Source organism: Hesperophylax consimilis, chromosome 16, assembly GCF_061612785.1.
Source record: "Hesperophylax consimilis isolate HC1 chromosome 16, BYU_Hcon_1.0, whole genome shotgun sequence".
Lineage (NCBI taxonomy): Eukaryota > Metazoa > Arthropoda > Insecta > Trichoptera > Limnephilidae > Hesperophylax > Hesperophylax consimilis.
Window position 1 is genome coordinate 18,914,454 of NC_142851.1, and position 12,182 is coordinate 18,926,635.

The window sequence follows — 12,182 nt, forward strand, 5'->3', positions numbered from 1 at the left end:
CATATGGAACTTTAATCTAGGATACAACCATGGATACCAATATGCAGCACGTTAATATTGTGATAGCATACTTTAAAGAGAGTGTAAGTTCTTTCATCCCCATATACCGCAGCGGGGAATGATATGTTATGAAAAGTAATTATTTTTCGTCGGAAAACCCATTGAAGAAAACATATAATGCATTTTCGCTTCATGTGTAAGTGTGAAAGAAGAATACCAAACGAGATCGCATGACGTAGTCTGTGGGTAAAAATAAGAACTAACATTTTTCGATTTTAAATGGCATTTTCTTCTAATATACATCTCTGTGATCACACCTCAGCGCTTTCATCTTTACCGACACTCCTTGTGAAGTATGCCGCCCAAAGACTGAAGTCTTATTTATATAAGACAAACGGAGCCTCCTTGCGGTACAGAAAGGCGGATCGCATTAGAACTGGCAAGTAAAAAATGACAAGAGTAAAAAGGTTAAAGTATTTTATGATTCAAATAACTTACCACATTGAACTACTTCGTACTTTTAAGCATGTTTAAAGCAATTTTGTATGTGTTAAAATACCAATAACGACGTTCGTTGTGGTAATTACACAAAATTGCTAATATATAGTCCAAATTATGTGTTTTCACTTCATTATGATTAGGACATTTGCAAGTAGGTACTTATTTCATATTTTGTACATCACAACGAAATAGCGTACAAAAACGAGACATGCCATAAAAAGAAAAGTTACAACGAAGCTCTTTTCTGTTTCTGAGAAAGGGCGAAATACTTATCCATAAGTATATTTTGTTTGAAATCACGATCAGTAGGTTTGTGTTAAACATCAAGTCTATCTGTTGTAACAATCTGATAATAGTTTACACCCTTTGAATGTAGGTACGCAAAATTACCCTGAAATTGATTTTTTTTCAGTCGCAATCAAAGACTACAGAGAAATATGGCGTCCAGGTCGACCGGAAGTGAGGACGCGTTCTATTCAGTGATTTTCAATAATGAATAACATGAAAAGTGTAAAAAAAGATATGGCCATTGTGAAGACCGGATATGAACCCCCCGCCGTAAAATGGCGGCAAGTTGGAGGGGGGAATCAAACTAAATCTATTTACGAACGAATTCCAAACGCGACTGATAGAATTTCACACTGAATTGGATCAAAATATGATTTTATATTTAATAAACTATTCACTTGTAGTGTGAACACCATTTGCATGGTGTTTGTTGTATTCCAATTGTATTATTATGTGTATAAATATTTTTAAATCTTTGGGTCGATTTTAAATGTTAGATATTTAATAATAATAACATGGCATTTATATAGCGCAGTTTAGTGTCATTTCACTTCAAGTGCGCTTAACTATAACAAACTTAAAAATGGTATTATTCCTAAGTGTGCCTTACCCAATACAGATCTAATATTATAGCACTAAATACACTGTTTATGCAAAGTGATGACAAAACTTAGAATAACAATAACAGCAGGACAGGACAAAACAAGAACATTAAAACTAAAACATAATATAAAACAGGAGGCTCAGAAAATTGGAGGCAACCGAAACCAAACAATTACCGGAAGTTTTAGAATATGGCTTATTATAAATTTAATAAGAATATTTTCAATATCTTTGGGGATGCTATGTGGAGGGTCTTTTTAAGGATGGGAAGTACTGGAAAGGAAAAAGGTACGAGGGGTGGGTAGGAATCTGGGGGTCAATATGTCCAGGAATGACGTATGAATCCATCTCTCCATCTGCGATGCAAGACGATGGGTCGAGAGAGTGCGATTCGATTGATAAATATAAACTTTTCAGTAATTACCTACTACATGGCTTCGAGTTTCAACAATATTTAACAATTGAATAATATGGAATAGTTACTATGGCTTCAAGTTCTTAATTTTGAATGTTTAATCGATTCAAAATCTCCATAGCTCACAGGCTGAAAATACTTGCAATGGTCTGGAAATTCAAGACAGAAAATCTGTGCATATTTCACGACGCGAGCAAGCAGATCTCAGTTATAATATATAAATTTAAAAAAAAAAACAATACAATTATGTTTTTAACAAGAGAGCCCACATTTTTATAAGACCCCTTACAAATAAATTTAGTACTTAATTTATAATTTAATCTCAAACGTTTGCATAAGTTCAAGTGATACGTTTATAGGTAATCATAATCACTTGGGTAATCGGTTTGTCGTGCGGGCGCGACAAATAATTTAATAACCCAGTTTGATAATGTGCTCCTAAATCGTGTATACACTAGTTAGTGGTGTGTTAAGTGCCTTAAGGATGTAATTTACCTTAAACGATGCGGCAGGAAGCGTCTAATAAAGTCCTTAGGAAAGCTAATTGTTGTTCATTCGCTTTCCTTAACCATTGAAGGCATTTGTTTCAGCATTATTGCGTAAAATAGTACTCATGTCGTCATGAAATTTGACACACCGAGTTTTCCTGGTTTATATTATTATAATATAGTCCGACCACAAGAACTTTTATTTAATTAGTTATTCCACTGTAAATATATGTTAAGGATTCATCATAGATTTGTAAAAATGTAAATAGATTTGTTGTATTTAAAATAAAAATAAAGATTATATTTAACCAAGACACTATCTAGATTGCAGTTTAATTCGGGTAGGGTCGAATTAGCTCAGTGGTTAGAGCGACATACCGGCAAGGCAGAATCTTTTTCTGTCTTTTCTATTTCATATTTTCGTTTGAAAGTGGTTAATCAGGAATGATTTGAGATTTTCACGGCCAAAAGTATTAGTTATTTTTTTGGGGTATGATGCCGTGTTGCGCTATCTCCTTATTTAGCCAACGTTTCGAACAGTATTGCAGTGTCCGAAACGTTGGCAAAAGAAGGGGTAGCGCAACACGGCATAATACCCCAAAAATAAATCACTATAAATATTGTCTTCAATATATTTTTTTAAATACTTAGTTATTTGACACAACCAGGCAGAAGAGTCAGTCTCTTTTTTGTGAGGTACAACCACAGACATAGGAATTAATAGACGAGAAGCTAATGGCGAGGGGTAAAATCAACTGTTGAAGAACGAAGGGAGTAAGGCTGACTGTGATTCGTCAATAAATCAATCTGACAGTAAATAGGCATCTCGCATTATAATATCACCATTTAGTTCTTAAAAGTAAAATCTGCTTTTGAATGAATAGACATTTCTACATGGGAGCGCAAATTACTCGCCACGTTATGAACTAATTTGCGAAGTCCAAATTCGGCAAAGTAAGGCAGCTTCTATTTTCAGAGTCGTAGTTAGTTTCAGAGTATTTAGTTAAGACACTTTTACAAATGTCTCATAATTTACTTACCCCAGTAAACAACGATGAGCACACTTGAGAATCGCTACATTGAGATGTGATAGTATATGTTTCTAAAACTGATCCATATAATACGGTGTGAATAAGCTTAAAATAAAGTAAAATAATGCTTATGGAATGTAATACGACAATTGGGTTTATTCTCTTTTTCACATCTATTTTTACAAGTTTTCATATCACAAGTCAACATTTTGCCGTTTTATTTCGTAAAATGAACCGATGATGCCTCGACCATAGTTCGCACAAGAATGATGACGTCACGTTTTCAAATTTCACTTGAGGCCATATGCGAGCCCAGCCGGCTCAATGGAACCGGTATGGGGAGTGGGGATAATACGCTTTTAATCACTTAGGGCAGGTCTACTAATATTCATATGTCTATGGGTACAACGATAAACTACGAAACTCGTTTTATATTATATATTCCAACCTGTTCCTTTATAAATACATAAAAATATGATACACATTAGTTTACATTTTTAATAAATGTTTGGTTTCAGGGAATTATTAATATTATAAATTGAGATGTATGTGGATTTTAATGACTAAATAAAAGCACCGTGTATGTTTCTTTGTTTTAACATAGATCGTATGTGTTTTATTCTATAAAAAAAAACCGATGTGATTTAGCGTTGATAGACTCGATCTGAATACAGCATCTCTATCAATCGTCCATCTGAGCCGGGCCTAGATGTAACTAATGAGAGTTGCGACCACCGAGCATGAGGCGATGGTACATGGTAGCGGGCAGCGCGCATCGGGCCTCGTGTGTCCGGACAAAGCCAACGGTTCACTTCCTGCTGACCCCAGCTTTATCTAGCTAAAACACTATAGCTACGTACAATTGCCGCAATTAAACCCGCCGGTAAACGGAGAAATACGGAGAAATTATTTTTGTTGAACACCTACGAAATATATTATGATTGTTCGTTTTTTTTTGGACGTGGTCAGCGGAATATGAGAGAACGATTAGAGCTTTTAAATGGAAACCATTTCTAAACCCAAGTTATTTTTTACTCGGAACAGTGGTTCCCACAGTTGGCATTGCATGGTAAGGAGATGGTGATGTTTATATGAAAGCGAACAATATGGTCGACAAAAACAAAATATTTTACCACCTTGAAAACGGTGTCCGAAAAGTCTTGTACATGTACAAATTTGAGAATCTACATCGCAGATTGATTAAGAGAAACAAAAAACACAATTCGATTTTTTTCTTTTTACTTTTTAATTGCTAAAGTGTTAAATAAAACTTTTATAGCCGAAAGAAACGCTTCGACGCATTTTAAAATACATTAAATAGCCGATGTTATAACCCTCAATCGACCGGTTTTTTTGTCAAATTTTTACTTAAAAAACTTTAAACTCGATTTACTCAAAAGCGAAATCTCAAATGAAAAAAAGTTATACCAACAAATGTGATGTAGATTCTCCAGTTTCCCGCTTGTACTATGAGTTTCTGAACACCGTTTTTCAGATATTATGCATTGTGGGAAGAATCATATTATGAATGGCTCGTATATATTTGAAAAAATTTTTCTTCGCAGGTAATGTCGCAAAACACTTGTACTACAACCAAACGATTTTAAACTCAAGCTAAATGGAGCTTTGGAACTATAAATCACTAAGATATATAAAACAAGGTGACAATAAAGGGTTACTTATTTTTCACAATCTCATATTTGAATCGAAAAAGTTGTTTTGAAGGTCGACTCCTGAAGTTTTTAACGAGTTTCCAGTAAGAAGAAAATCCAAGAACATCTCAAAGAAACAAGCAAAAAAAGTATTAAAAGTCTAAAACGAAAGAACTAAAAAATCATATTAATTTAATTCTGTCAACGTTTTAAAACTCTGTATATAATATTATATTTATATCATAATTGACCCAGCTTAGCTATGAATTCTTTAAAAATGAATTTGACATAATAAAAGCTTTCAGGCATCAAGTCAGCAATAAGGTGCAGATGGCAGAGAGATCAAAGGTGATATAAAAATACGCCAAATGCAAATTGTACAAGCTATAAATTCAATAATGTTGCAGCTGTTAGCTAGGACCGAGGCTTGTGCCCCTGAAGAGAAAAAACCGATGGTAGTGTGTTATGGGCGTGTCTGTGTGCCAGAATCAAACTACATTTTATTTTACACGTGGCAGAATTGGTAAAAAAATTTCAAATTTCGATTTTTTTGACAGGTTATAATTTTCACTAGTCTACACGGAGATAACTTGCTGATATAAAATACTGTTATTTTATTAAGAATCAGGGCAAAATATTCGTTTTCCTGTTAAAAAACGGGACTGCAAAAAAATATCAGCTAAGCGAATGTTTTATGTGGACGGCGGAACACGTGTTCATACAAATACCAATATTGTCGCATTCCGTCATGATATTTATTAGGAAAAGAACACGTTTCAATATATTCTGTATGACTAATATTTTATCAGAAAATTGGCACTATTTCGACGGCATCATTTTCCTCCGTGTAGGTTATGTGTAAATTTGACGTATTTTAGTTTTCTTTCCAATAAGTATAAATCACACTTCTAGGATTGATCTGTTCAGTGCTTGTGCCATTGGATATCAAAATCAGGCCGGTAATTTAGCGCTCCATAAATGTTCTTATCCCTCCAGAATCTTAAATTAAAGCTGTGCTATGAACTAGAGACAAAATTTATGAACAACTTTATTCTTGTTAATTGATGGGCTAACGTATTATACCTGTTTATATATCTAACGATTATTCTTCAATACCCTGATTACCCTATTCTACTATGACCTATTTGTTTAATTACGAGTAACATTTCACGCGGAGATGGACCGCCAAACAAATCTATCTAATCACATTCATAAATCGTTTATTATTTATTTATTAGGATTAACTTATTGAAGCTCAAAAACCTCACTGTAATACATATTAAATCAATGAAAAGGATGACATCAAGAACTCCCAATGAAATATGAAATAGACGAATACACAAAAAAGGTAAGGGTCGCAACTGATGGGAATCGAACCCATATCTCCTAGTATTACCGGGACAAGTGCCTCTACCAACTAAACCGTTGAGAATGGTAGTAGAATATAACACAAACTTCGATAGCATTATATCTGCAGATACTAACACCTGCAAATATTGCGGTATCGGATAATATCTAGAAGAAAGAAACAAGGTAGAAATAGGTAATTGTTTGAATCAATCCAATATTTTAACAGACAACATAAAGATTGTGATAGTGCAAAATAACGTTTGATTAATGACTGAACGTAGCGAAGTCCTGTTTTAATTCGACCATTTGGCATTTCATCTGTAGATTTGAAATTTCATTTTATCTTTCTGTAAATTTAAAATTTCATTTCATCTGTCTGTAAATTTGTTTCGTTCCGGTTGCGGTTCAAGATGGTTGCCGTATACTACGTTTTTATTCGCATGAACGTGGTTCCTACTACGAGCTGTCAAATCGGAATAACCAATAATCTGGTTAACCTACCTTTAAGAAATTTGAAAAAATAATTGAGATGGTGACATTTCTTTGGACAAATTGCACAAGCTATTTTTAACTTAGTATTATGTTTATTCGATTTTTTTATTATATACGCTGTTTGTTGCTTTCAAATAAAATAAATAATTCAAAGAATCCTAGCTAACTTTGATTGAGCTTTCCAATATGATGGTTACCTGCCTCAAGAAAGTTAGAAAAAAGAATTATCATTGATATCTCTTTGTGACGTTTCTTTGGATAGATTGTATAGGTAATTCTTTTTTTTTAAATCCTGCATAAAATAAAATGAAATCCATATTTGAAATAAAAAAAACATTTATGGTTTGTAATTAAGTTGGTAAGTATTTATGTAATTTTTGTTTGGATTTATTAAATAACAAAAATTCAAAATTTTTGGAGGTCTACTAAGTTCAAACAACTACTTTTACCATGAACTCCACAAGAGTCATTTCATTACTAACTAGTAAAACTAGTCCACTACCCGCAAGTCTGCCCCGAGAATGTAAATATAAATGCAACTTTTACACGATCTCTAAAACGCCCGTTTTTAAATCATTATTTTACATAGACTTTTAGAATCTATGTATTCTAAATTGTTTTCTATAAGTATATTTATTATTGGTAAATTTAAAATCAAAATAGTTTGGAGTATTTGTAGGGTGACTTACCTTTGGTGATGTTGAGGCGGACCTGTTCCTTTTCCCAGGAAGCGAAGGAGGCCTTCAAGGCCTCGGTCATCTTCTTGTTGGTTCCCGGGGTAAGCGGTGGCACCTGCGCCGGGATATCTGCAAATAATAAAATATATTTTTTAAAATTTCATGTCCTCAGAAAACATATTTGAAGAATTTAAGGTCAGAATCAAAATTAAAAAAGCAACAACAATAATAAAATTCTTCTTAATAACTAATTAAATAACACCCCCCCCCCCGACCCCCCAACACATACAAGCGTAGCTTTTATAAGGATACATCTTTAAACATTAAAATTAGGATTAACTTATTGAAGGTTTTACACTTCATTGTGATATTTAATTATTACAATTAATATTGCAACTATTAAAGAAAATATGAAACAGAAGAAGACATATAAAAAAGGCACGCTCGCAACTGAGACTCTTATTAATATTATTTTTTATTTTCTGTCTTCTTGTGTTTCATATATTCATTGAGAGTTGTTGATATTAATCTAAACCTAAGACATTTCACATTTTTAAGTCGATATCAATTAAATTATGGTGTATAAAACTATTAACGAGTTCAGTAAATACATAATTAAACATATTCAATTTCGGCTGTCAGTACATGCATGTGTGATGTGAAATATTTCCCTCTATTCCTGCGTAATGCGTAAAATGATTGAACTTCAACTCAACTTTTCATTTATGAAATTTGAACTGATAAGTAATAAAATATATCAGTCAAGCAACAAAGTAGGTACAAAAATAATAATAATAGTTCTGTACTAAACTGGAAGTGTGAATTTCTTTCGTTTACATTTTGACAGATCTAAACCTAAATAATGTTTTTTAAAGCTTACTAACGGTGATCATTCGAATGGTAAATTTCTGATCGTCTATAATTTTTTACTAATATGCAGTGTTTCTGAGGCAAATACTATATTAATACTTTCATCTTCACAAATCTGACCATTATAATATCCCGTTTTCACGGATCTAAATAATAAAATGTATTTATTACATTGATCGTTAATATTTAACAATGTGATTCATCCATAAAGCGAGTTCTCATGAGTGAACGTAACGCGTAATAAACTATTGAAGGGTGTAAATAAACAGTTGACAGTTCATTTACGTGTAAGTTCAGCGTTTACTTCAACCAAACAACATTTTAACACATACATAGTTGTTATTTAATTAGCGTTGAACTTGGAAACACGTTCACATGCCGTACATATTATTAATTCGTGTGAAAACATGAAGATTATATTTCTTCATATGAAGCGGTTACTTTGTGATGTGACATTATAATTTAAAATTAAACAGTAACTTTGTAAACATCACTTATGGGTAAATACTTAATGCCGACCGGGTTTCGCTACAACCGTAGCCTCATCAGGGCAGTATAATACTAAAAATCTAAATATTAAATTAACATGTGTAGATATCACGGTAGGTGGACAGTCTGAGCTACAGTGGAAGAGGTAGGGATAAGTGGGAGATTGGGAGGCGAGTGTTGACAAAGAACACTCGCCTCCCAAGTGATGTTTACAAAGTTACTGTTTAATTTTAAATTATGAAGATTATAGCATAAAGACTGTTTATGACGTGATATTCTCAAGTTAAAGCATTGGATTGCTGTACAAGTTAACATCATAGCAAAAACTGTGTAAAATTGAAGTCCTATCGTGAAATAGCAATTTAGATACCAAAAAATATAAGTTTATAAGACGCCTTATCGTTTGTTGCATATTTCTTCTTTAAGATTTCGAAAAAAGTGTGTTGAAATCTCAGGACAAGACGCTTATGGGTTAATTTTTTAATGTTAAAACTGATTCTTGCTCGGAAAAACGCGTCATTCGACCAGCCTCGTGACTCGTCGGCTCTTTCCGCCCGGCCGCCAAAACTCTGTGCGGTTATATTTGTTTCCATTCTCATAAAAATTGACAGTGGATCAATTCTAACTGATGATGAAATTTGAATTCGTAATCTATTTTTTTGTGTACATTTTAATAATAATAAAATAATTGTTTTATTATCAAAAATATAAAGACTTGTTAACTGTCATTGTCACTTCCTTTTAGTTGCCAATAAAAATGTGCGGTGAAAAAATTAAGACAATGATAGTAGTTCTTATTCGAAGTATGATACAGTTAAAAGTGACCGAGGGGAATAGGGTCCCATTAGCTCAGTCGGTAGAGCACTGTCCCGGAAAGACAAGGGTCCTGGGTTCGAGTCCCAGATGTGACCGTTTACTTTTCTGATTTTTCTGTTTCAGATTTTCGTTTAGAAATCACTAATATTGTCTTCAATATTTAAATATTACAATTTGAGGTTTTACTCAATAAAAGTTATTCCGAAAAATAAATAATACTTTATTTATATAAAGTTTATGCGTGGTCTAATTAATTTTTTAAACTAATCCAACAGATGTGACCGTCCCATGGGTCACGTTCGACATTTTTTATAGGCAAGAAACCCGACTTATAAAGTGCATCGTAAGTTATGCAGAAGAAACGCATTCCCCCTGAGCCGGGGATTAAATAATTGCAACAGTATACAGTCGGGACGGGCAGGTTGCCCCAGTCAACAGCTGTCCACCATGTGCCAGTCGCTAGTCGCTATAGCATGCACTGGCCTCTGAGGAAACTATCGTTATAGCAACCCTCTACCATTATGAACTCCTGGTATTTATAGCTACCCTTTAGTATTTAAATTAATAAACTTAAAAGTCAGTTATTCGACAAATTGAGAATATTTACGATTTGTGAGTTTAATTTGAAGAACTCATAGATAATAGAAACAAGGAAGACGGGCTACCAACGTGGCGATACGTCCCGTTTTTAACGGTATCGTCCCGTTTTTAGAGACCCTGTTTCGTTCTCCCGAAGGAAAGCGTCGGGATACGGAAATGTCTTGTTTTCAGATAATTTAACACTTTTAAAAAGTGATGTAAAGTCATTAAAAGTGACTAAATAAAAAGTAGGATTTTTTATCTAGTTTTTTCGCCGCTTTTAATGACTTTATGACACTTTTAAAGGTGTGTTGGATTGTCATTGTGTTGAGTTTAATAAATTTAACACTTTTAAAAAGTGATGTAAACTCATTAAAAGTGATGAAATAAAAACTAGGCATTTTTCATCTAGTTTTTAGCCGCTTTTAATGACTTTATGTCACTTTTTAAAGGTGTGTTGAATTGTCATATTATTGAGTTATCATGGAACCTGTATATTATCTCCATATATAGTTAGTAATAACATGGTAGAAATATATTATATACTTTTACAGCGCCCTTGAGGTGATTTTGCACAAAAAAGGCGATATAAAAATCATCCAAATATTATTATTATTAAGGCTAGTGAAAATGGGGGGGAGACGGTGAAGAGGAAGACTGGATAGTCAGATCTAGTAACTAAAGACAGTTAATTCCATTTTAAGCAACGCTTTGAATCTGAATGGCGATCACCGGGGCGATACTGAGAGTATCTACCTACCACTGTGGATATACTCTGATGCATTAAAGCCCAAATAATAAAACAAAACATTGAAAATTTATAATACGAGCCCTATAAATAATCGAATACAAAAGCTCCCTATCGAACGCACATAATTATATAAAATGGCTTAGAATTGACAGAATATAATATAGTTTTAAGGGTTGATAAAATACGCCAAGTAAGAAAAACATACAGGTTAATGGGTTAGTGATGAACGATTAGAAGCCTTTAAAAGGGTACTTATTACGCAAAGCCATTGAAGTGGGCGGTAGTAAATATACGCTTCGTACTAAAAAATGCAGAGTTTCTTGTAAAAGTATGCAGTCCCATTTGCATGGAATTTAGTCCGTTATTTCACTACAAAATAATAATTGATGTGGGTATTCGATGACGGTTGATTTTTTGTAGGGGATATTTATATTAGCATGTCAACATTTACTTATTAAATTGAGAATACATTCTAAGGGAAGACCTGCATTGAGACACTGACAACTTTATTTATCGTAGTAAATGTGTTCTTAAATATACAGTAAAAGGGCTGCACATTTAAAGGCAGTTAAAAAAAATTAAAAACAACATACCTAATTTTAAATTTGCTAAATTGTATCCCTGTTCATGCAAATATTACGTACAATGTTTAAATAAAAATAGATTCAAACACAAAATAAAAAATGGATTAAAGAACAAAAAAGACAATATTACCAAAACTCTATAATATAAAAGAATAAAACATATACACGCAACACAAAAAAATATATAAAACACGCAACACGCACAAACACATAAATCATTATAAATGCCGATTTCCATTCTCTTTAAATATTTTTCTTTTAGTGTGATAATTATATTTTAATTTTTAATCTCTATTTTTAGTTTAAATTTATCTTTATTTTAATGTTGTTTTTTTTTTTTAAATGTATAAATTCTTATATTATAAAATGGGGGCCTCAGCACGGGTAAAAAACCCAGTGAGGCCAACATTACTGAATTAGAATATGAAATATTGTAAAATAATGTATCAACAATAAAAAAAATAAAAAATGTTAATTATTTTTATCCAGCTGCTATTTACTAAAAACTGTTGAATGGTGAGCACTGGTGTCGTGAAATTTTAAAACTTTTTTTTCTTTGAGACTATTTTCAGCTTGCAACGTCATTTGCAATCAAT

At 32.8% G+C, this 12,182-nt stretch overlaps 1 protein-coding gene across 2 annotated transcripts in view; it reads right to left on the minus strand.

Moving 5' to 3' along the window:
• Positions 1 to 12,182, minus strand: part of pnt (ETS transcription factor pointed) — a 324,499-nt gene that overhangs the window by 70,972 nt on the left and 241,345 nt on the right. For both annotated transcript variants that reach the window (XM_089640996.1, XM_089640997.1), the window contains one exon: positions 7,510 to 7,626. In XM_089640996.1, coding sequence (XP_089497122.1) covers positions 7,510 to 7,626 — 117 coding nt within the window. The remainder of the gene's footprint in view (positions 1 to 7,509; positions 7,627 to 12,182) is intronic.